The sequence below is a fragment of the Bactrocera latifrons genome, unplaced genomic scaffold, assembly GCF_001853355.1.
Source record: "Bactrocera latifrons isolate USDA-ARS-PBARC rearing strain unplaced genomic scaffold, ASM185335v1 scaffold_0, whole genome shotgun sequence".
Taxonomy (NCBI): Eukaryota; Metazoa; Arthropoda; class Insecta; order Diptera; family Tephritidae; genus Bactrocera; species Bactrocera latifrons.
In genome coordinates, this window is record NW_017534406.1 from 4,146,623 (window position 1) to 4,172,207 (window position 25,585).

Sequence of the window (25,585 nt, forward strand, 5' to 3'; positions counted from 1 at the left end):
GATTCTTGCAACACGATATTGCACCGTCAAATACTGCATTGATTCTTCGTGAGCTTTTAACCAAATTTTTAATCAATAATCGCCTGATTTAGCTCCCTGTGACTTCTGGCTATTCAGCAAACTCAAACGACCGCTCCAGAGAAACCGTTTTGAGACAATTGAAGACATTAAAGGTGAATCGCTAAGCGCATTGAAGTCTATTCCGGAAACTGTCTTGAGGATTGTGAGGATTGGAAAAAATTTATTGGGGGCCTAGGATGTTTACTTCGAGAGGGACGACATAGTCTTTAAAAAATAGTTTCTCGCTATCGTTCTTCTTTCATATACTTATAAAAGGTGATATGTAAGTCGAAAATGATTTTGGTTTCTTCGAGAATTATTTTTTCAGGGCTTACAAATATACCTTTTTGCGTGATAGTATCCATTCTACAAGCGACATTAACGAGAAGTGATATAAAATCCCAACATATAAGTATTTAGATTTAGTAAATATTATCTAATTCACCTACTAGCTTAAATATTCATAGATAGAACTCTTTAGTAAAAATATTTAATTTTTTTCAAATTTTATTTTTTAAATTAATATTTCAGCGATAAATCATAGTATTCATTAATGGCTTGTACGTTGATAACTATGTTTCATTAACATAAAATTCAAAATAATATGCTATTTTTTACATAAAATATTAACTAATAAACCTTTTGGTAGCACGATTAAATCTGTTTAATATTTTAGACTTTTTTATAAATCGACAACCCAACTTAAATTTTTTTGATGAACTTTATTTGTAAAGTAATTTTTTTTTAGAGTAAAAAGCATGCCTGACTTTCCAATCCTTTGTCTTGAATGCATTTGCATGAATATTTTAAATAAAAGCATTTCGTTTTTTGCGTTTCCATTACGTGAATGATGTTTGCGAAAAGCAAAGCAAAAAATGCAATCTAGAAATTCGTTTAGTTAAATTTGATCGATACAAACTTGATTGTAATTGAATTGCAGACAGCAAAACATCGCAAACGGACGAGGAGAAGCAACGCGACCGACAGCGCAGCGAGCGTGAAGCGAAGAAAGAGGAGCAGGACGCCATCAATTACAAGGTGAGTAAGTCCCGCACACATAAACACATACAGAAGCACATATACACACAGCCACAAACTAGCAGGCTCAGCACGTAAGACACAAACAAAAGATGAAAGAAAAAATGTAAAGAAGACACAGCGTCTGTCGCAATTTCATTTTATTTTAAGTTTTTAATGAATGCTTTATTTGCACCTGCAGACAAAAAGACACAAGCCACACAAGCCACATAAATCACAAACGCACTCACTCACTTACTAACCGTTAGCTAAGAATTTACGAGTCTTCCTTCTCTCTTTCTGGTGCCTTGCAGCGCGACAAGGAGGCACGTGAGGCGCGTTTGCTCGATCTGGAAATACGCCGACAGCAGAAGCGTGAGGAGCATAAGCAGCAACATCAGTTGCATCAACAACAACAACAACAACAACAGCAGTCACAGGCCGGCTCGAGCGAGAAGAGTCCGCCCACAACATCGGGTCAGTCGCAACAACAACAACAACAGCAGCAGCAGCAGCAACAACAGCAGCAACAACAACAGCAACAGCAACAGCAGGTGACTGGCGCTGGCAGCAGCAGCAGCGGCACGACCACAGCGCCCCGCATACAAACGCCACCAGATCGTTCGTGTCCGCCGGCGTTTCGCAGTCGATCCATTGAGCGCGAGCTACACTACGAGCGCAAAAGGTATTCGGCACCGGAAACAGCCGAAATCAAGGTGAGCAGCCGTGTATGAACATTTATGTGTGTTGGTATGTGAACGTGATTGCAATTTCCGTTTGTTCAGCGCCCAATTTGGACAGCTCATTAAAGCGTCAACTGCGGTTTGCTTTGTTTTTGCTTTTTTGCTTCCTTTCCGTGCAGCTTCCATCACGCCGTTTATATTTTAATTCGTTTCGACAGCGCCGAAGATTGACTTCTTAGTTTAATTTCTTTTCCTTTCAACGTGTGTCCGTTGTTACTTTCTGCCTTTACTGCCACACCTTTATTAAGCCTATTTCCAGCTTTTGAAATATTTTACTTATTATGCGTTTTGCATATGAATTTCTTGCAGGAGGGTGTAAGCACGACACCATCACCGCAGGCTATAACTGGACCGCCGCCAGCCACACATCATTCGGTGGTGGCGGGCCCTCCGGCAACAGCAGCAGCTGCTACAGCTGCTATAATACCCATATTACCGCTTGGAGTTGCCACCTTGCGTGATGACTCCACGGAATCCGAGCAATCCGTGACGTGTACGCAGGCCCAGCCAGATGCGTATCATCGCATTATGTAAGTGAAAAAAAATTAATTTTCAATTATCTTTATTTATAAATATATCACAGCAAGGAATTTCAAGTGAATTGAATGCGGAAATTAAAAATATATATTATTTTAGGGGAAGTGGAACCTCAGGATAAGAAAAATTATTCTGTGAAGTATTAAAAAAAAAAAAAATATTAAATTGTGAGTTCTTCTCGGAAGCATACTTCTTTTCATGTGTGTTCAAATTTCTTCAAATGCGCCCGTTTTACGTCCTTCAAACGGTCCAATAATGCCTATTGCATGGCAAGTGTTTCCTTTTGCAATAAAGTAAAAAAAAAAAAAAAAAAAAAAAAAACAAGGCTTCCATTTGCATCCTCAAAATACAGACGCATAACCCTGCCAGACTGTTGACTTTTTCACGCTTATGTGCGGGTTCATCGTTCGCAGTCCACTCGAATCCTGATTGGACTTGGGAGTGAAATGAAGGAGCTCTGTTTCACCCATTGTTACCTATCGACGCAAAAACTCGGGTTTATTACGCTTTTATACTGCTGCGAATCAACTCGTCGTTGCTTTGGCTCCGCAGCCACTTTGCACGGAGTTTTCTCGTGTCCAAATATTCGTTAATGATGTATAGGACCAGTTGATATCTATAGAATATAGATGTCTCAAACGACTTCACATTGGGTATATCCGAAATTATTTTGTGAACTTTTTTAATTTTTTTTGTAGGTAAAAGCCGTTTTGGGCGTTCATCACGTCTAAACTTAGCTTACCAATCCTTGATGGTTGATTTTCCTTGATTTTTTCATTTGTATTTGCTTCCACTGTATTTTTTCCCTTCAAAAAGTAATATTTTATCAACACGCGAAATTAATTATAATCATTTTTTCACAATAACAAAATTATCATCAATCAAAATGATATAATTTACAAGCTTATGAAGTGACAGCTATCAAATTTATATACGAACTTTTGGAAGGTTAGGGCTAACTAAAAATCATAAATAATTAATTTTAATAGCGCCATCTATGAATATATGAAGTAATTCTAGGATTTGGCAGACAAAGACATAGCTCTGATACCATCTTCTATATAAAATCGAATATCTTTACAATGTTCTATATATAGTATATATGACAAACCACCACACCAAGAGAGGAAAAGTAAGAGAAAAACAAAAGTAAGGAAGAACTAAGTTTGGGTGTAAAGAAGTATTAAATATGGAAAGTACCGAGTATCGTAGTGATTTCATCTATATAACGCAAAAGGTTAAACTGTTATTAGAAAATATTTGATTGAATTCTTTTTTGAGATTTCTTATCTATTCACGGAAAGATAGATAGTACGAATATATTGAATAAGTTTAAGCTCCATTAACAAAAACGTTGTACCAAGGCTTCTTCTTAGCTCGCTCCGAAAGCCGCGAGTTGCATTTTGGTTTATCAACAGCACCCGAATCGTCATATAGTATATACCACGCACTAGCTCATCAGAGGCATCGCTTGACTTGCTGGTAGTGTCCTCATCAGGACGGCTGCCGATAATTGCTCCCAGCAAACTCTGCAAGCTGCTGGATGATTTTGAAAATGATGGTGTTTTTGATAATTTGATTTTTCCTAACACAATAGAACTATCTTGACTTAGTGAACTTTCGCTAAGTTTTGATTTTCTTTTTCGGCTTTATCAGCGTCCCCGTCAGTTCATATTCAAGTGTTTTCCTCACTGTTGAGAATTTAAGAAATAAACAACACAAATACGGTCCAAAAATTTTCTGTTTTTATGTCATCTAGGATTTAAACAAAATTCTGTCAAATGGCCTCCATAGCTCCGTTCACATATCTCCACAAGTTTTCGCCAATCGTCGATGACCAAGGCAGCATTTCAGCTGAAATTTCGGCAATAGTGAGCTGAATGTTATCCTCCAGCGTTGCTTGTTGATTGACGTAAGCCTTCACTTTAATAAAAACAGAGATAAATTAATCTAAAGGCGTTTAATCACTTAATCTCGGCGCCCATTTGGCAGAGCCAATTCTCGAAATTAATGAGTCGTCAAACTTAACACGCAAGGTGTCCATATTTAGACGTTCAACGTGAGGCAACGCACCATGTTGTTGAAAATATATTTTGTTTGTGTTGATTTCATTAAATTCTGGGAAAAGAAGTTGGTCAAGATCATGTTATAATGCTAGATAATGATGGTAAAATTACTTACTCCCACATTTCGAATGCCTACCACAATCCACACCAAACGGAAAAACAGATGATTTATCGATGAACGTTTTTTCAACGTTTATTTCGAAAATGTGAATTTGGGAAATAATTTTGGATTTGGACTCAACACCTTTTAATACACCAAGTCAAAACTCACCAGACTTGAATTCATCACATCATAAATGAAGCAAGTTGAACTTATCACATACCGACTTACGATATAACCGATTCCAAGATAGCCACTACCACGTAATAAAATCGAATTCGTTCTTTTTCCTGAAAAAGAACTGACAACTCTGCAATAATTGAGTAAATTATTTGAGAAATATTTTATTTTATCGCTCTATTGTTAGGTTACCGACTTATCTTCTGTAATTATAATTCACCATACTTCAACTCACCACACTAAAAGTCACCACACCTAAATTAAGCATATAAAACTTACCATACCATTACGAAATAATTTTTTTTTTTTACTGAACAATATGAGTTTGTGAAATAATTTTGGACAATTTCCAAGTGTTGTACCAAATTGAAATGTTAAGTGGTGAAGTGGCCAACCTTACTGAAATTTATAATTGCCTATTCAGAGCATAAAAAAGACCAAATGCCGTATCAAATGTAGAGACAACCGACATCCACTCCAGCTTTTTTTCGTTTCGTACGAAATTGGTACGAAACAATGTGCTTACTCAAGTCGGACAATATTATTAATATTATAATATTGCAAACCTGATCCAACATACAAAAGTAAGCCCTTAGGTTTGTAAGTACATATATAATTTTCCGAAACAAAAACGTTCCACTCGTGCTTATTTGAGGTCAAAAAGGGAAGCATTCTGCAATTATCTGCTCACTGCTGCGTGAAGTGGCCACCAGTGGCCAACATTGCAGAACTAATGAAATAATCGATTTTTGATTTCGTGCAGCACGCACCAACACACACACACATACATACTCGCGCCAACGGCAATGGCAGCAGCATATCGATTTTGTGAATGAGTGTGTGTGTGTGTGTGAGCGGAAACTTCTATTTAATTTTTTTATTTTTACCATTTCTCGCAATTATATGTTGAATTGGAGGGAAACTGGCGCTTGGCGAAACGGGTGGCAACACAGCAAGAAATTACATACATCTGTGTGTGTGCGCTCGCTTGCCCCAACGGCGAGTAGCAATGTGGCAAATGTAAATTGTATTGCATTTTAAATGCAATCAGGTTGCCAGAACGCCCTGTCGAGCGGGTCGACTTACGTGCGGACTGGCGCTTGCTCGACTGCACGCGGCCCGGTTGAGTGATTTTGGTTTGCAGGGTTTGGCGCTACGCTGTTGCTTGGTTAGCCCTTTCGCTGTTGTTGTAGTTATTCGCATTCATTTTGTTGTTGCTATTATGATTTCCTTCGTTACCAACACAAGCGTACATAGGAATGAGCGCAACTTACAGGCGTAGCGAAAATATCACTTGAGCATTCGGGCTTTCACACATACAGGCTCACACTCGCAAGCATATTCCCACATACATAGATGCATACATACCTTCAAACATGCACCAATACATGTATGTACATATGTATATGTCCATATGAAAGCTATGCATTTGTTTGGTTTTCGCTTGAGGGCGCTTCCCTCCAACCGAGTGGTTTACGCGTCGGAGTCTTATATAAGTGCCAGTTACAAATGGCAAGTCGTTGAGCGGAAAGCGAAAAGCGTAAAGCGAAATAAAAATTGCATGTGCTCGTGCACTTTGCTGCCGCTCGCACTCGCTTAACTCAGTTTATTATTGTTGGCATATTTGCTTTTTACAGCTATGCCATTAATATACTGCTGCCGTGTTGTTGGTTTGTGTGAAGGACAATGTCAAGAGCTCACACCTCGAACTCATTAAAGAATTTGATTTAACGGTATACGGAGTTTTTACGATTTTGCTATGTTTTTATATTCGCAGTGACTGCGATGGGAATGTTATTATTGCCAGTATTCAATTAGTGGACGAACGAGTTAAACTATACACACACATACGAATCGGTCCTCGCAAAATGTAACTTTTCTGTTAAAAATTCTTCACGTATTGTAAAATCGTTTATCGGTTAATGAAGACAAACAAACGAGCATCAATGGTGAGCGCTCCCAAATGATTAATGAGTCGTCGCCCTTCGTATACTTCGTACTGCAAATCAAGCTAGAACTTTAACTTCGGCTGCATCGAAGCTATAATATTCCCCTCACAGCATTAGAAAGCATCGAAAAATCTGGAACTTGATTTTTATCGATCAGTTTGTATGACAGCTTTATGCCATAGTGATCCCAAATGAACAATTTCTTCAAAAATTATAGCGTTGCTTAGGCAATAAGCCCTCTAAAGTTTCTTGAAAGTATCTCGTAAAATGAAAAGGCTGTTCATACAAGCACTTTATTCCCATCGTACAGTTTATACGGTAGCTATATGCTATATTGACAGGATTGCCCAGAGGTAGGAAGCCTCTTGGAGAGAATAGGATGTGCGCTATTTCGTGTATATACAGATTGACGAACATGTATATGTTATTCGGGTTTCGGCTATTTCGCAAGTTTATTTTCTTTAGTAAACATCACCTTAAGTTTTGACTTTTACTTTAAAACGGCCAATGAAAACATACACTTTGTATTCAATTTAAGCCTAAATTATTTTACTTTCATAGTAAGAAATGGGTCTAGAAATTTAATAATGAATATATAGTTATCTAAAAGCTTTCCATTATTAGATTGCCGAGTAAAATTCGGGATTTGTAATTCACATACATTCATACTTGAACTCACCGCATCTTAATTCACCACTCTTGAATTCACCACACTTGTTGCAATGAAGTTTTGTATATCCAAATATAAAATTAATATAAAACTTGCAAAAACCTATTCTAGTACAACATTTTTCGCTCTACAAAAAGGGACTAAAATATTTTTTTCATATAAACATTCCTTTAAAATATATACACTGTAAAAGTTATGCAACAAATGTACTGTATTCTTAAAGTACACCATGGGATTTAAGCAACACATAATGTGTAAATCACTTGTAAAATAGCTCAAGTCACGTGATATAACTTTGAAAGGTATCTTTTGATGGAACGAAAAATTACTTATGCCTAATTTAAAATGGAAAATAAAAAGCTGTCTTGTCTTCCTTATTTTTAGGGCTAAAGCTAAAACTTCAGTGGGCAAAAAACCCGTCAACTTCTGAGATAACAGACACCCTAATGAATATTTACAGTATATACGGCTATAGGTAAACAAAGTTTTTAAGGAAATATATCTAAGCTAATCTATATATTTGAAATTCAAACTACTATGATGGTCATTTCATTATAAGAAGCCACACTGGGTCATACGAGGTGTGTTCAAAAAGTATCGCGAATTTTGCGTTTTTTCAAAAATTATTTATTTATTCATGAATATCTATTTTGTCCCCTTCAAAGTAATCCCATGAGATATTATACACTTCTGCCAACGGTTTTTCCAATCTTCGAAGCACTTCAAAAAATAATTTTTTTATCTTCTTCAGCTCCTCCTTCGATGCCGTCTTTATCTCGTCAAGAGAAGCGTAACGTCGTTCTTTCAAGGGCCTCTTCAGTTTAGGAAACAAGAAGAAGTCACAGGGGGAGAGATCTGGGGAAATATGGTGGCTGCGGCATCATTAGTGTGTTGTTTTTGGCCAAAAAGTCGCGCACAAGCAACGATGTGTGAGTAGGGGCGTTATCGTGGTGCAAAAGCCAATTTTTGTCACATCTTCTCGGCCTTCTGAGAACATTTTGTACCACCGATAAACGTTGCTTCGGTCCAAGATAGCTTCTCTGTATGCCACTGTCAACATTCGGAATGCATCCGCGCACTTAATTTCGTTTTTCACACAACATTTGATACAGGTTCTTGGATCCATTTTTTTGAATAGGTATATTTATATGTATATTTATTGTACATGAAATAAATATATCTACCATACAATGAGCCAAAAACGCACTCAGAAATTGTAGTTAAATTCAAAAGATAATGGGTATTTACAAAAAAAAAAAAAAATGTATTTTGCTAAGTTGGTAGGACTGTCCTTAATTATTACCAATCTGAATTTTGTATTTGGAAATCACCATAACAAAACTCACCACAACAAACCTCACCACAACAAAACTGACCACATCTATTACTACCACTACTATTTTACTACACACCCAATTTCAAGGGAGCCGATTCCAACTAATCAAAGCGAATTCGTATTTATTTTGTGAGCAATCACTATCAACTCTGCTCTATTTGACAAATCTAGTTTTGTAATATTTCATGTGGTTAAAACAATACAATAATTAACAGATATCACAATGTGAAAAGAAATAAGGCGATATAACGAACTTAGCGGCTCCAATTTCTAAGAATAACGAAGAGTAAACAGTATTTACTGAAGAGCTCTATTAATTGTCGATTGCATGGCGCAGTTAGAACTTATTACATCAATTGTACAACTAAAATTTAACAAAAATATTAACTAGATTATGCCCAAAAATATTTGTTAGTATAACTTTTGAGCTTTACCGAACTTAATGTCGCTTTTTTTTTTAATTTTTTTTTTTATTAATGAAAACCCAATGCAGAAAGAAGACTTAAAAATATTGAGTTTTTCTATGTTTTCATTTCATTTCAAACTAAATCAGATATTTCAAAGTATGTTTTCATGCGCGTACAAATGTTTCCCCGACAACAAATAACTGCAAATGCAAAAGTGTGGACGCGTTGTTGTAAAAGGTTAATGGTTTGCATGTTGGGGCCAAACCTTATCAACTTTTACCTTGCTTTCATCATTTTCACTGCGCTATGCATACCTGTTTTCGTTTTGGTACTCACAACAACAGCAACAACACAGCAGTTTGACGCATCAATGAAAACCCAACAAAGTTGCGTTAAACAAAAGCTGTTGCAGTGTCACAAACTACGTCACAGCTCAGCAGCAGAACGGTGGAATGCAATTTTAAGCACAAGCACACACACATTTCAACATATACGCATACATGCACTCATACATACACACTTGAATTGCAGACAGAAGTAGCATACATTTGTGCGCCGTCAACGGGCTTCGCTTTGCTTTCATTCATTTTGCGGCTGCTGTCATTAAGCGCACACTGCAAGTGCGCGGAACGAAAACTATTCATAATAGAAATGAATTGAGTATGAAAACTCAAATGGAAAAGGGAAAATATTTATAGGAGAAATGAAAAGTTGAAGAAAGAAAAGTTAAAGCCAACGTAAAAAGTTTTATCGAAGCACAAAATAAAATTCACAAAAATCAGTCTCACATCGTAGCACAAATTTCCGATAGCTGACAGGTTTCAGTATTGTCAATTGCAACTTAAATGTCCCACATATTCGCATTGCACTCATTCTAGGATGAAAATTTCTTTATGAGAAATTCTTGCGCTAGTTGACGCATAAGCTGTTTGCCTGTCAATGCGGTTGTCAAGTTGCAAAATGTAGTGAAGTGGCTTGTTGCCTGCAATGCCGGAGCTTTTTATGCATCGCTGCTGCGCAAGCTGCGGTTTCGAAGTCTCTCACGAGCCTGTATATAGGCGCTGTTCGACTTTCTTTCAGCACTGCGTATGAGCATCACTCAGAGAGAAATACGCGTAGAGAACAGAATGCGGAGTACTGGCAAGTAGCAGTCAGAGAGTTAAAGAAATGAGGGAAAGGAGTATTGAATCTTTGTATAAAAGCTGCAAAGAAGCTTTCAAAGAACCCTCTGTGGAACTGGTTATCGAATATTATCGAAATGTTTTAATGATGGCTGTTTTTCCTTTTTTAATTTAGAAAAAAAAAATTTATAGCAGTAAATTGAAGATTTTATTTGGTGTGTAAGACCAAATAGTGAGGAACTATACAATTTCATCTTACGTCTGAAGGGTGACTACAATTGATAGTTACGTCAAATATTTCCTTTTGATTTTTTGTCATACTTCAAGCTTTTAATACAAATTTTCAAATTATCTCAAATAAATAAATGAATATATGTGTTTTTTATACTAGGCGGAAACATCAGTATGGAACTTTATTCCGCTAAACCTACCCCATGTCTCTCCATAAGACATTTAAGTCTCCTCTATTGTACGGACTGACTGACGCCTAATCTGTTGTAGATATCTCAATCTTATCATAATTACGCTTCACTGACAGCTTTCCATTTTACAGAAGACTCGCCCATAAGTGCAGTCAAAATTTTTTACTGCGAGACTACCTCCAAATGTGATTTTCATCTTTTCCCTAATGTTTGGAAACCGAAGGCAGTGATAGAGTACTTGTTCAGAGTTTTCTATAAATTCTGTACACATCGTACAACTAAAGTCATGACGATATTTGTATAGATCGCGTGGAAATATAGGTTTCCGTGTTGTCTATCGATCCACCAATGTACAAATATCCGGAATCAGTTTGTGGGTCCACCGTCCTTTGCATGAAGTTTGCCACATTGTGATCGTTTTGATTCTTTTCTATATTTTTGCTGCTATAGAGGTCTCTGATAAGTTGTCATACTATCTAATATATCAGCAGCGTCGACTGATATGGTTCGGAAAGCACTTATCATGCTTATTGCAGAAAGCCTATGCAATGCGTTAATTGGTCTAGCTTACAGCATAACTGATCTCATTACCTTTAAACCTATTAAAAGTCGTCGCCTGGAACGCAAACAGCCTATATTGCCATCATTTTAGATAAAGCACTGTGGATTTTATTTGTTTTACATGTCGCAGTTTCCAAGTGCTCATTGAATTTGAGTCTTGAGTCCACTATTAGATCAAGGTACTTCAATTGAGGCTGTGATGTAAGCTCACATTCTCCTATGGTAAGCGATATCTTTCCATGAATTTTCCAAGAGCTTATGAGCAAGAATTTTGTTTTCTTCTCAGCCCGCCTAGTCATAGTAGCAAGCCATGAGGGGAATTTATTTATGTAATCTCAGCGTCCCGTTGTACTGCAGATTCCATTGTAGTGTTCCTAAAATCGAGCTGTACTAAAGATAGTATAGCTCTGAGTGCCCTGGTCCGAATCGAATAACAATCTCCTAGTTTGAAAAGATCTCATTATAATATTTATCAGATAATGAAGAGCGCGCCTTCCTCACATCCAGGGTAATTGGCGCTTAATATTCTTTTGTGACACATTTCCATCTTTTTTCACTTTTTGCATATTTCGCAGTATCCACTAATTCTCTACGTGCGTTAATAGTGGACTTCTTTTCTATAAACCGCAAAAATTCACCGGCTTTTTGAATTCCTAACTCTAAGCGACTTCTTACTATGCTTCTTTACCAAATCGCGTGGCTTTTTTGTTTTGGGGAGTAGAAACGACGGCTGTACCTTCCACGGAAAACGTCTTCTATCCTACATTTTTAAAAACATACTGAGCCTTAGAGTCATGTCTTCTTTGAGGGCTCTACTTGGTATACCAACTATTCCAGATATTTGGAGCTTTTGATTTTTGTTTTCAAAATAGTCAATAGTTTTTCTTCTGTGACTAATAAGGGTGAATTTATAGCTTTGTTTCGCTTAACATGGCAATGGGGTTATGTGTCGGGATTAATGCTTCGACAACATTTGTCAAAAATGATGCGTTCTTAGGTTGCTGAGACTTATTTTTGAACTTCGAAATAAATATTTTGAAAATATATATGTATGTTGAATACAAAATCGTACTGTTTTTGAAAGAAATCAGCTATTTCGGGACGAGTCGAGCAAGAACGCGTTTCATACCTAAAATATCCCCCAAAATCATAAAAGCATCTGTTGGCATCACTCTTACACTTGTCCGACGACTCTTAAGCACCATATCCTTTATTTATTTAAAACTTTGATCAGTTTGAAAGTCGTCCAGAACGAGGCTTGTCTTCAACAGTATCTCGACAGTCTTTAAAAATTTCAAAAAAATTTAATGGAAGTCAATACAAATAAATATATTAAAAGCTTAAGATGATTTTATTAAGCAAAATGCGATTAACCGCTCTCAGTAAAGTAGCTAAACCCAAAGCTGAGGATAGTCAAACTTTTAGCTCTACAAATGTTTAGCAGAAAGCTTTTTTTTTAACATTAAAAGTAACATAACATAGATTTTATTGCCGAGCGCTTACTGTCATAACAGCAACTGACAAATGTAAAATGTTCAAAGCGTATAAACAATTGAAAAGCAAAGGAATAGCCTAAAAGAAATCAACAGATAGCAAAAGCTTGAATGGAAAACAAGTGGACAGATTGTTGCAAGGACTAAACAATTATGACGATTTAAAAAAAAAAAAAAATTGTTAACAGAAGTGTCGATAAATTCTTATTAAATCATTCCAGTTCAGTTGTTGCAAAACAATCTGACATGTGTTGCCTTGAAATTGCGCTACTTTTGTTTGAAAGCATTCAAGCTTGTCAACTCAATAAAAACAAAGTGAAAAGGATGCGCCAACGAATGTCAATTCAATACGAAAACAAATGATAAAAAATGCGAATGTGAAAACGAAAGCAAAGTGCAATGAAAGCCAAACAAAAGTGCAGGCACACACACATGAGTAGGAGAGTTTCATGCGATTGTGGGAGTGTGTGTGTGTGTTGAGGCTTTCGCAGCGTTTTCGTGTGTCTGACATTTGATAGTAACTTATGGTGTCTGTCGCTTTACAACTACCAGCCGCACATACACACGTGCACACAAATACTCGTAAGTGTCTTGTACGCCTACACAGTTGTCGAGTTGTAGTATGTAGGACACACAGGCGCGTAGAAGGCAAAATGCACGTGTCCTTTTCAACTTTCGCCTTTACATTTTCGCTTTCTGCTTTCACTATTTTCCATTTCGCTGGCTGCACATCGAGCATTTGGCGTTGATTTAGTTGCGTCGCCGCCATTTTCGGACGCATTTCGTTGGCGTTGGTAGACGCGCCGACAATTGCCGTTATTAAACTAGTGATAATGTGTGGCAGTTTTGTGATAAATTTAACTTGCACAAGACTATAGCATTAGTGGTGGACAGTAAGTGCAGCAAAAACAAAAATAGTAAAAGTAAAAATATTAAAAAAAAAAAAATAAATTTAAAAAAAAAAATAAAAATTCAAAAAAGTAAGAGATTTTGGTTTAAAGTGCAAACAAGCATCAACGTAAAAGAAAAAAAACCCTTGCCACAGCATCAACGTTCGCTCGAAATCCAGCTCAAAGCGTTTGCTTTGCATTTCGCTTTTCACGCTAATGACTTTATTGGATTTTCTTGCACCGCCTGCAGCTATAGCACACACTCACAGCGGCTCGTTGGACTGTGCTGGGCCCTAAATGCAAGTTCAGCGCTCTTTGGCTTTATGCAACGCTTCGCGCCCACAGGAGGATCTGCAGCGCAAACAACTTTCGGCGAATTTTTCTCGAAAAAATATTGAAGGTAATTTTTTTACTATTTCAGCAGTTCAGTCAGTTCAGCGGAGCGTGTGGTCTTTGCGCGTTAGCAATTACATTTGCCATAATTTATATTTCAAAACCGCAAATTAAAAATTAAAAATGTATTACCTTCAAGTATGTGGTTTAAGTGCTGCTGCGGCAACGGAGACGCTTTGTGCATCTCATTTGCCAAAGTGACACAATGCTGGTGAAATACAATGCGGCGGCAGCGCTTTGTTGCCAGTTCCGCTTCTCAGTGGCTTTTGCGTTCCAGCAGCAAGCAGCTTGTGTGCAATGTATGTGTGTGTGTGTGTGTGCCTATCTATGGCTGTTGGCTTAAAAAGCCTGAATAACGAGCTGCTATGACAGCTTTGTGTATGTGCATGCGTAGATGCTGGCTTGGAACTTAGGCGAGTGAGAAACTTAATTCCAAAAGATTTAAATAAATAATTTTCAAAGAATTTTTGAATTTCTACAGACAAATTGATTTTGTTTGTGTATGCTTCTAGGTAATCTCTGCTCGAATTTTAATTAGTTAGTTGGAACGGGTTCAAACGTATACCATTGAATATTTATTGTACAATATTAACAAGAACATTATTTGAAGAATTAACGTTGCTTTTATAGAAAAATAAAGACGTTAAGCATATGTTTAAACGCTAAACATGAACTTTAAAGTTTGCCACGAAATTTTTTTTCGCTACAAAAGCATTCTCATTTGTCGTAACCGACGTTATCGGACCGTTATAGTGAATATTCTGACAAAAAAGTACCCGAAATGTGTAAATAAATTTAAATTAAAAAAAATTAATTATTCATCAATGAATATGTTTTTTTGTCGCCTTCGAAGTAATCCTCACTAGATGTAATGATTTTTCCGTTATTTTATTCAATTACAATTTCCGGGTTCTTTTTTTGTCACAATGTAGAGCTGCCGTGCAAACTCAGAATAAAGTATAAGAATATTGACGAATTATATTATCAGTTTGAGATGGCTATTGTATATCCCATTTTACCTGGAAATATGTTATATAACAAGGGTTTTCTAGAAGACTGCAATCAGGATTAACCAGTTGCAAAAGTTTAATGTTTTTTTTTTTTGAAGCAAACCTCCCTCTCCCGCCTTGAAACATATAAGGATTCATTACTTTGTTAATACATAAGTCGCTCTCAGCAATATTAGGTTGTCAAAAAAGTCTAGCAGTATTTCTTGCAGTATTTTTATTGAATTTTCAATTGTTCATAAAATTTTTTTTTATGACTCATGCCCAGCTCTTGGGCGGCTGCTACTATGCCGGTCTCTTCGACCAATTCAGCGATTTTATCGCAATTTTCGACGACAGACGCATCTTCGAACACCTCTACACCAGAACAAAAACGTTGAAACCATCGTTGTGTGGTGGAAATGGAAACTGTTTCGGGTCCATAAACTGCACAAATTTTATTGGCGGCTTGAGATGCATTTTTGCCTTTATCGTAGTGGTACTGTAAAATATGCCGTATTTTCTCTTTATTTTGCTCCATGTTGGCGACGCTATAACTCACGAATGACTTAAAAGCTATAGCATGAACCAATGCGAAAAATAAAACTAGAACTACTCTCAGCGCCAACTAACGAAAATACCGCAAGACTTTTTTGACAACCTAATACATTGTCTAAAAATTCTGTTGATTTTCGAGCGCGTTTTCATTATAGTAGAGCAAATTGGCTATGTTCCAAAAATGAAAAGGATATTTGGGAATTTTACATTTCCTTATGAAGTCGCAGTGATTTTCTCGTTATTAATCCATATGAAGTATACACGATTTACAGAATTTTCCAGCAAATATGGAAATGAGTTGGAAATAAGTAAACTCTAAGGTTTATTGATAATATGTGCAAATTTTATTGTGCCATGAGGTGACACTACCTCATGTCAAACATTGCACCTTTCAATGAATAATTCTTCAAGGGACCTTGGAATTGATAGCAGGTTTTAGATGTTTTAAGATATAACCTACTAAATCTTGTTCAAGGAAGTCTGGTTAGTTCCAAAGGTTTTGCTTCAAAGCTGATCTGGAAATATTGCACGAGAAGCCATAGGAAAGAAGAACTACTGTGTTCGAACTTATATATTATAACAAAAGCTTAGTAGCCAATACAAATTTTAACATACGTATAATCCAATTAAGAAGGAAGTGTTGGGTTGTTTCTACCAAATCTTATTCCTTACAGCTGCTGCAAATGGGGCCTGGTAATATTCCCAAACTTACGGCAATAAGGCAAAGGTCTGTTAAAAGCAAGTACGGAACGGTTAGCCATGTTGAGGGCAAAGAGATCACTAGATTTCCTGCAATCAATCTTGGGCCAAGATAGCGCATGTACCGATAGTGGCTCAGCTTTCGCGAAGCCCAGCTACCTAGTAGTAGAAGACAAGAGAATGCGGGTGCTCCTACCGATAGCAGTTCTAGGGTGCTTTTCTTTAGCAGCTCATCAGCTTTAGAATTCCCTTCGATTCGGCTGTGATCTAGCAAGAATACCAGTCTTATCAAAAATAAACTGATGCTATTCATAGCGAGTTTAGGCACACCTTGACCAACCCTGAACAGTCGCTCTGATATCTGAAATATCAGTTAAGGAATCGCCAGAATTCGGTTTGGCAATATGATGTTCGAAATGATACGGTATGAACTCAAAGTGTGTGAGGATTTCGGAGTGTTCAGACACGTGTTCTTTAAGAACCCAGATTCTCTGAATCTGATAGTAACTTTCGCAACCATACACTTCCTGGTGATGCCTGCGAGCACTATGTGCAAGATGACTTCAAAATAAAGGGCTGGAGTGGACCTTAGTGTACCACACATGCTGATGAGTGTCGCCCGTTGAACACTCTCGAATTTCTTTACGCCAATAAGCTGTACCCCGCGAAGGGAATCTCCATAGAGGAATTTCGTACTTTTCTGCCGTTTTCTTTGGGTTTAAACCCAGACCCGCTGCCCGATGTCCAATGCTGAACTATACTGAAATTTCGTGATCATAATACTGCTAATCGTCTGTAGACACCTACTGGTTATTAAGATGGCATCGTGGTTCGCATATCCCACTATCTTAGGGGCTTTGCTGTTCAACTTTCTTAACCGTTTATTCACCACTAACGTTCATAGAAGCAGAGATAGCACTCCACCGTGCAGAATATCTCTATAGAATTCTTTTTGCTTTTCACATTTTAGTCGTTCGATTCTGCTCTTATCCGTCTGGAAGACAAAAAACTTCTGATCGAGCATTATGTAGTAGGATGAATGACTATAGACTGGATACTCTTCAGAATAGTTTAAGTGGAGACGTTGTTGAACGCTTCAGAAATACCCAGGAATGTTATTGTTTGCTTTATTATTGACATAAATACAAGTATATGTGTCTTCATTAGACGTTTAAGAACAAAACTCAAATGTAAGCCGCTGCTGAATAATCGGCAAAAATTACTCCCAATGAAAATTCAAAGCAGTAATTGCACGAAACGTCGTAGAATTGCACTAGTTCGTACATACTTGAAGTCTCTACTTGGTTGGCATGCCATTGAAGGCGGTGTTTTTCATTTAAATTCAATCATATTCGTAAATGTGATATCATTTACATGCAAATATGGCGGTGCAGACGTGTATGTCTACTCACTCGTGGCTGTCAACGGTGTTTCATTATCGATACTCGAAACGTTCACGCTCCAATAAGTTTGCGCATAATACTTTTCTTGTTCCGCTGCTGCTGGGCAAACACACACTTGTTGGCGTTGCGAGCGCACAGATCACAAACTCAATCAATTAAAAATTCATTGTATGTAAATACACGATGTTACGATGTTACGTATACGCCAGCGTGTGCCAAACGCAGATGACTGCCACTCGTATGTGCTCTGTTTGTGGCTGCTTATGTGCTAGTGTGTGCAGCGTAGCAGTCAACCGACCGTGAAGTCAAGTGCCAAGAGCGAGCGAAAATGAAAGGCACGCGCTTGCGATCCGCTTCGACTCCACAAGCAGGGAAAAGCGGCAGACTGTCTATGTCGGCGCGAGCTGCTTTCGTTGCGCTTGCTGTCACACAGACTGCTCTTGCTGGTTGCTTGCAGAAATGTCGATGGAAATACCACAGAATTTGTATTTATTCGTATGCTGGAATCAATTTTAGCAATAGCCTTTACCATGAAGCGGCAATCATTATCGTGTAACTGCACTTTTGAACGCACACGCGAACAGACATGTTGTTGCACAAAAAGTTACACTCACTTACCAATATATTGTTATCATGTGTATCGAGTGTGAATAACGAGCAATAGCTAACACAGAAATAAACGAAATATACGCGAAATAAGCGCAAAAAGCGCAACGGAAGTTCAAGACCTCCGTACCGAGTAGCAATATCCGATTGCCAATGTGTGCAAGGCGTTGGTCTCGTGTGTGTGACTTGAACTTTTTGGCAAAGTGCCTTTGAAATGTTTGCGCAATAACATCCATTTTGGTTGGAATTAGTTCTTCAGTAACTATTGAGCCTTGGTGCTTTAAAGTGAATTCGGTATAATTGTTGTTATTTTCTTTATTTGCTGCTTTGGTACATCACCTGATATCTCTTCAGGCTATAACTGTAGCCAAATCATTGCTGGCACTTTAAGGAAACTAAAAGCAACAAATTACACTCTCAAATGCCCAATGTGGTATACTACGACGAGCAAAAAGTAGTAAGACTTGGTGGATAATTAAAAAAAATTTAAATTTATTCTTAAAAAATTAAATCTGTGTCAACGTTTGCTCCAATTATCGGAAAAGTCCCATTAAAGTCAATTTCCGGAGTAGCCTTCAATGGGCGTATTGCATTTTTCGTCTTCAGCTCACCTTTGGCACGACATTCGACCGATTGATCGCCTGATTTCCGTGTCATAAACATGGATCTAAGACTTTTCGCCTGCAATAATACATTTCATGGCATCCTAGTAATCGGGAAGCATTGTTTTGCAGACGTAAACGCGATGCTGTTTTTCGAAAAAATTTAGTGAGTTTCAAACCAATCGTGCTTTCACTTATCTTAGGCCCAAATATTACAAAATGGTGGTCACTGATACTTCCGATATTCCAACGATGCCAGTAAGATCTTTGACCATGATTTCTTTGAATGATTTGTACCAATCAAAAACACTTGTTCTCGACAAACAATTATCCGTGAAAGCCTTTTCAAACACGCTGAATGAATCGACACCAGAAATTTGATTCCGCACACGAAATTTAATGGAACTTGTTGGTTGAAAAATTTCAGTCATCGCAAAAATGAGCGAAATGTCTTGCATGTACTTCAGAAAGACAACCTTATAATATATAGTAATAATTACTTTAAAGTGACAGTTGGCAAAGATATTACCGACAGTCATACAAACCGAGAAAACAAAATTTTGTCGTTTTTACGCAAACGAAGTCTTACTATTTTTTGCCCACCGTATCGGTTTAGCAATGTCCATCTCTCCATCCGTCTGTTTGTATATATGCGAACTAGTCCCTCAATTTTGGATATATTATATGAAACTTAACACAGGTTCTTATGTTTGCGAGAAGCTCTAGATTTGTCAAGACCACCTATATTGAGCTTCTTGAGCATACAACTGCCATGAAAAGTGATTGGTCAAAATTAAGATCTTAGGTGGAAAACTTATTTTTTGTTAAGACTGAGATTTCTTTTAGATTTGATATGACCATTATAGAATACAGTTGCCGTACTAACTGACCGATCTAACTCGAGTCTTTGCATGGAATACTCTTTTATTTAAAAGTACAACTTCATGAAATCTAGCGCCGACTTTTGCTAAGGGCAACGATAGAATCTTAAATTTTTTGTTTTTATATCGGGTCACTATAGCATATAGCTGTTATACAAGCCGATCAATCGAAATCAAGTTCTCATCAGAAAAGTTTGAAACTATGAACCTGTGAAGGGTATCATAGCTTCCGCGCTTTTTCTCATCTTGTCTCATATTATCAGTCCGGAAATCAGACGCTAATAATATACCAGTTGCTATAATGTATAAAATATAATACCCATGTGTACATATAGTACATTATGTAGTTTTAATGTATGTAATGACTGTTTTTATATTGGGAATGAAGTAATTCCGTACTCCACCTCAGCGAAATATCTTGGCTTGACGCTGGATGCAAAGTTAAAGTGGAAGGAGCATATTCAAAGAAAAGTTGCAGAACTAAAACTAAAATACAACAAAATAAATTGGTTAATCGGCAAGAATCACCCTTAACAACCTCAAATAAAATTTTAGTTTACAACCAAATCTTAAAGCCCATTTGGACATACGGAATTCAGCTATGGGGATGTGCTGCACCTTTATACATTGAAATGGTGCAAAGATTCCAAAATAAAGTTCTACGAAYAATTGTAAATGCCCCGTGGTACATACGGAACTYAGATCTMYATCGTGATCTTCACATAAACATGGTTCGGGAAGTCATTCGCGAAACGGCATCGAAACATGCCACAAGGTTGCAAAACCACGTAAACGCTGAAGCCCGACAACTAGGAGAGGCTAGAAATAGCATACGCAGATTGAAAAGAACAACGTTCCATGGCCTTCTAAGCAAATAACAAATATTATAATATTTAGTTTTTAATACAAAGTCTAATTTTGAAAAAGCTTCTTAATAGAGCTTTATTGTTTTACCATATAAGTTATGAAAAATATTGCTTGTTAGTACATTTGTCACTAGTTGCAATTCGAATGAAATGTAAAACCATATCTTGTTACGTTTCACTCACAAAAAAAAAAAAAAAAAAAAATATTGAATTTAAGAGTCAACACATTTGACCCGACAAACGCTTCAAATTCTATAACTCCTGTTTTTGGAGTTCTGCAAGCTAGTTCTTCGTAGCGGGCTTTTTACTTATATTCACCTGACACTTGTGTTTTTTCAAATTTAGAAACAATAATAGGTGCACGAGACCAAGCATGAGAAATAAGGTGCTTGGAGAGTTCATAACATAATTCGCGCAATTCGGCTATGGCGACATTGATGGTGTGAATCAGTGCTTTTGCATGAAGAACATTCACTGCACCATTTTTTCTGCTATTCGTTATTGAATTGGCGCACTGAGTCTTCCATTTTAAAAGAGCAGGCTCACCGATGAAAACTACTTCTATAATTGTTCCTTGGTGATATTTGTTTCGCTTCCATTAAGTCAAGTTTCAGGTCAAGCAGGTAAAGAAACGATACCCCGATCGGTCGCACAAACGCCAATGACCATCGTAGATAAGTACTTATTGAACCATCGCTATACATTTGTGTACATACGAGGTGTGTTCAAAAAGTATCGTGAAAGTTTTGCTGACAGTTTTCTTCGATTGTAGGGGCGTGGTGCATCATGAGTTCTTGCCACAGGGAAGAACGGTCAATAAAGAATATTACCTGCAAGTTATGCGCATTTGCGCGAAGCAATCCGCTAGAAACGCCTGGATTTGTGGAAGAACAAAAATTGGAAAAAGAAAAAAAAAAGAAAAGTGGAAGAACACATCGTTGCTTGTGCGCGACTTTTTGGCCAAAAACAATACACTAATGATGTCGCAGCCACCGTATTTCCCAGATCTGCCCCCCTGTGACTTTTTCTTGTTCCCTCAACTGAAGAGGCCCATGAAAGGACGACGTTACGCTTCTCTTGACGAGATAAAGACGGCATCGAAGGAGGAGCTGAAGAAGATAAAAAAAAAAAATGATTTTTTGAAGTGCTTCGAAGATTGGAAAAACCGTGGGCACAAGTGTATAATATCTCATGGGGATTAGTTTGAAGGGGACAAAATAGATATTCATGAATAAATAAATAATTTTTGAAAAAACACAAAATTCGCGATACTTTTTGAACACACCTCGTATGTAATCAGACGATGTAGCAAGAAAAATAAATATAAAAAAAACCATAAAACATGTATCTCTTACTGCTGAATGACATTCTATATACCACTCAGTAAACCTTAGTCAAACTTAGCTGATACCAGCTAGAAAAAGGCACTAAGTAGTGCACTCGTGCGCTAAATTTGCCATATTAGTTTTGCAGGAGTACCAAATTCAGGCATAGCGCTATTTAGCCAGCTCCTTTTCGTGCTGTCAAAAGCAGCTTTGAAATCGAAGAATAGGATAGTCGATTCTCTTTTCATGAGTCTTTTTTTCTGATTTGGCGCATGGTGAATATCTGGTCAGTTGTTAATTTTCCAGGCCTAAAGCCGCACCGATAAGATTCAATCAGATTGTTGACTGTGAGCTTTTATCTTTCACACAATACGCTCGATAGAAGCTTATATGCGCTATTGAGAAGGATTATCCCAGGTTAGTTGGCGCAGATTGTGGGGTCTTCCTTTCGATGGATTGAGCAGAGCACACTTAAAATCCAATGTTGTTGTTGTTGTTGTAACGCCAGAATTCTGTCGAGTCTGTCGTGGGAACGAACTTAAAATCCAATCGTTTTGCATGCTTTCGTACGACCATATTCTACAAAGAAGCTGTTGCATGCTCCTTATCCATTCTATACTTTATATTTACATCTTAGACAGATATTTTAAATAGAGAAGGTCAATACCGCCATCTCCTAAAGGACGGTCAGCTGAAACGAACTGCTATAAGAAGAGTCCTCTATATGTGCCTATAAATTTACACATATTTTCGGACAGTTAGCTTTACGGCTTATTCACATGTTTCATTAGCCAAATTCTATTAACCACTATTCTTTAAAGGCACTGCACAACTAAAACAATATAATGCAAGAATATTGTAAAAAAGTGTCAGTTCATCAACGATGTAGGCATCACAAAGTATATGAAATATTTTCTTATAAACAAACAAATGGCACAAATTCGCCGTGATAAATCATCTTCCAACTGTGCTTGCAGCGCCACCACTTTTCTAATTAACACAAAAATTCTGGCAACAGCTGTTGAAAATGAGGGCGGCAGTGACAGCATAGCTAGGCGTCCGCTGGAATAAATGCCAAATGAACGCCACTACCGCACGCCACCTCCCTCTCTCGCTACATGTCTCCCAATGCCTGCTGTAAGCGCGACTGTGTGCAGTTTGGCAGCGGCAGTACTTGCGTTCCCGAATTTTACAGTTACGTAGTAGTAGGCCGTGGGCTTTGTACTGCCTTTGTTGCCTTAGCCAACAACCTTCGCTTGTCGCTCGCTTTTGCTGCCTACAAACTATTGTGTTGCAACGACTGTGGCGTAAACTGCGACTGCGGGTAGTTCTTTTAGCGCAGTTTGTAGTTCCTACCTCACATTTCCTTCAACGCTTTTTATGCATGCTGTGTGTGTCAACATGCAACACCGTTACATTATGTTCGTCTGCATGCGCGTGTGAAGTGAACACGGTGCGCTTGTTAACGAACTAAAACATAATTTCAGCATTAAAAGACGTGGAGCGGCAGCGAAAAATGTTGCCACGGCAGCTTGTGGCTACAATGCCTTGTGCCTGTGTGTGTGTTTGTGTTCATCCATTTCTTCGCTTGCTTCACGCGTTCGCCTAAGCAACGCCGAACAAGGTTCTAACAAGTCTGCCAGCACAGATATCGCCAGTTGTGTTGCTACTGTCGTCGCAGCATGGCACAGTAAGCGTCAACTTTTGTTTATTGCAGTTTTACGCATTAAGAAATGCGGAAACTATGTCTCACAACTGCCGCTGGGCATGCTCGAAAAGCAAAAGCAGAAGTAAAGCGCTTGCGAAGGCACAGAAGTGCTGCAGAGCAAAATGCAGTGCAAAAACATTTGAAAGATATCAAGCAAAATCACAAGCGACAATAAGAACTGGGCGACAGCGCGTGTGATTTTACGCAGCTGGCAACAACTGGTTATAAACGCACCAGAATATGACATGCGAATGCGCTTGTACACGTCAGCCATTGCTAGCATACTGCCAGGCGCAAATATATTTAGTTAGTTGTGCTCAATGTAGTTTATGTAATATTTAGCAGCAAATCGTCTATTTGCGTGCATTTCCCTCTTTTATTTTATTTTTTATCTTTGGTTTTGCTATTCCATTGGTAGAACTTTGCTTCCGTCTGTTTTTTTTTTTTTTTTTTTTTTTTTTTTTTTTTTTTTTTTTTTTTTTTTTTTTTTTTTTTTTTTTTTTTTTTTGTGTAAATTTAAGGTGTTATTGTATAAAAACGGCGCAAAAGTGTTTTCCCTTATTCCCTCAAAAAACAATGCCTAATTAACACACGAAATGCTTTATGATCCATTTTTTTGTAAACTAACACAAATTGCTTTACAAAAACTCTATATTTTTTTAATACCTAATTGAAATCATCTAGATGGTAGTAGATGAGTAATAGTATTATTTATGTATGTGTCAGCCTCAGTAAAGCGTGGAGCAGCACTCAACCGCACTTTTCTTTGAATTAAAAATGAAAAGCAAAATTTCTCGCAAATGTCGAGAATTCGGCTCAGAAAGTGACATTTTCAGTTGAGAATAAGTTTGGGATGCAAACAGATCTCTGCAAATATTTTGCTGGGTTAATGTTGAATTTATCTAAAATTGAAAATAAAATGCCGAGGGAGACAAATGGGTAGCTGTGAGTGTTTATGTTTTTTCAAGACCTTATCAACCAAGTGTCTTCACTTTATGTGGCTAGGCCAGTATGGAACAATCAGAAGAGGCCTTACTATGAAAATTTGGTCAGGAAGGAAGGAAAAAGGAATCGAATTTCAGTTATTTAAACTTCAGTAAATATATACCTGAGAGCATAAAAACATTATAATAGTCATATTTTGATACAATATGGGTCAATATTTGGAACTACTCTCTGCGCGAGCTTCTCTACTACAAGCAGAAGTCGAAGCTATTATATCCTTCACAAGTACAAAATATTGCTCACAAGAACTTGATTTTGATCGATCAATTGTGTGCCAAACTTCATCAATATTTCTCCGCAAATTAAAAAGTTTTTCATAGTAAGATATTGTTAAGCAGTTTGTGTAACTGCTATAGGCTGTAGTGTTCCGAGCTAAATAGTTTCTTCGGAGATTGCACCACCGCCTTCAAGAACAATACACCGCAAATGTCGCGAATATGTCTCTGCAAATAAAACATTGTTTTTTACTCTTCCAACCAGTTGCTACAGACTATAATAGCTTCGTTCATCTAACGGTTGAATGCATCACATATAACTAAACCGAGTTAGGTATATGGTTATATATACACATAAATGGTCAAGATGACGAGACGAGTTGAGATTCGGGTGACTATATGTCTGTCCGTCCAACCGTCAGTCGGTCCGTACAAGCTGTAACTTGAGTAAAAATTGAAATATCTTGATGAAACTTGGTATGTGGGTTCCTTAATACAAAAAAAAAAAATTAGAAGTTCGTAGATGGGCGTAATCAGACGACTGCCACGACCGGAAAGCGACTTTAATCCAAAACATATAACAGGCCATTACTAAACACTACATCAGGATATAGAACGTCTAGAACTGTAATTTGCATAGGGAATCGTTGTAACAAAAGAACACATGGCGGCGAAAATTTATGAAAAAGTGGTAATGCCCCGACCTCTATTTGGTTTAATATACGTAACACCTACATCAGTTTAACTATAATAACAAAATTCGCTTAAGAAACATTTCAATAGCAG

General features: G+C 37.5%; 1 protein-coding gene and 1 long non-coding RNA gene across 2 annotated transcripts in view; one reads left to right on the plus strand and one right to left on the minus strand.

Moving 5' to 3' along the window:
* The window catches only part of LOC108969021, a 214,245-nt gene that overhangs the window by 164,171 nt on the left and 24,489 nt on the right, over window positions 1-25,585 (minus strand). The gene's annotated exons all lie outside the window — the stretch shown is intronic.
* LOC108968349 overlaps window positions 1-25,585 on the plus strand; it is a 181,194-nt gene that overhangs the window by 37,206 nt on the left and 118,403 nt on the right. The window contains exons 3-5 of the mRNA XM_018932376.1: window positions 1,001-1,098; window positions 1,392-1,793; window positions 2,130-2,350. Of these exons, the coding sequence (XP_018787921.1) occupies window positions 1,001-1,098; window positions 1,392-1,793; window positions 2,130-2,350 (721 nt within the window). The remainder of the gene's footprint in view (window positions 1-1,000; window positions 1,099-1,391; window positions 1,794-2,129; window positions 2,351-25,585) is intronic.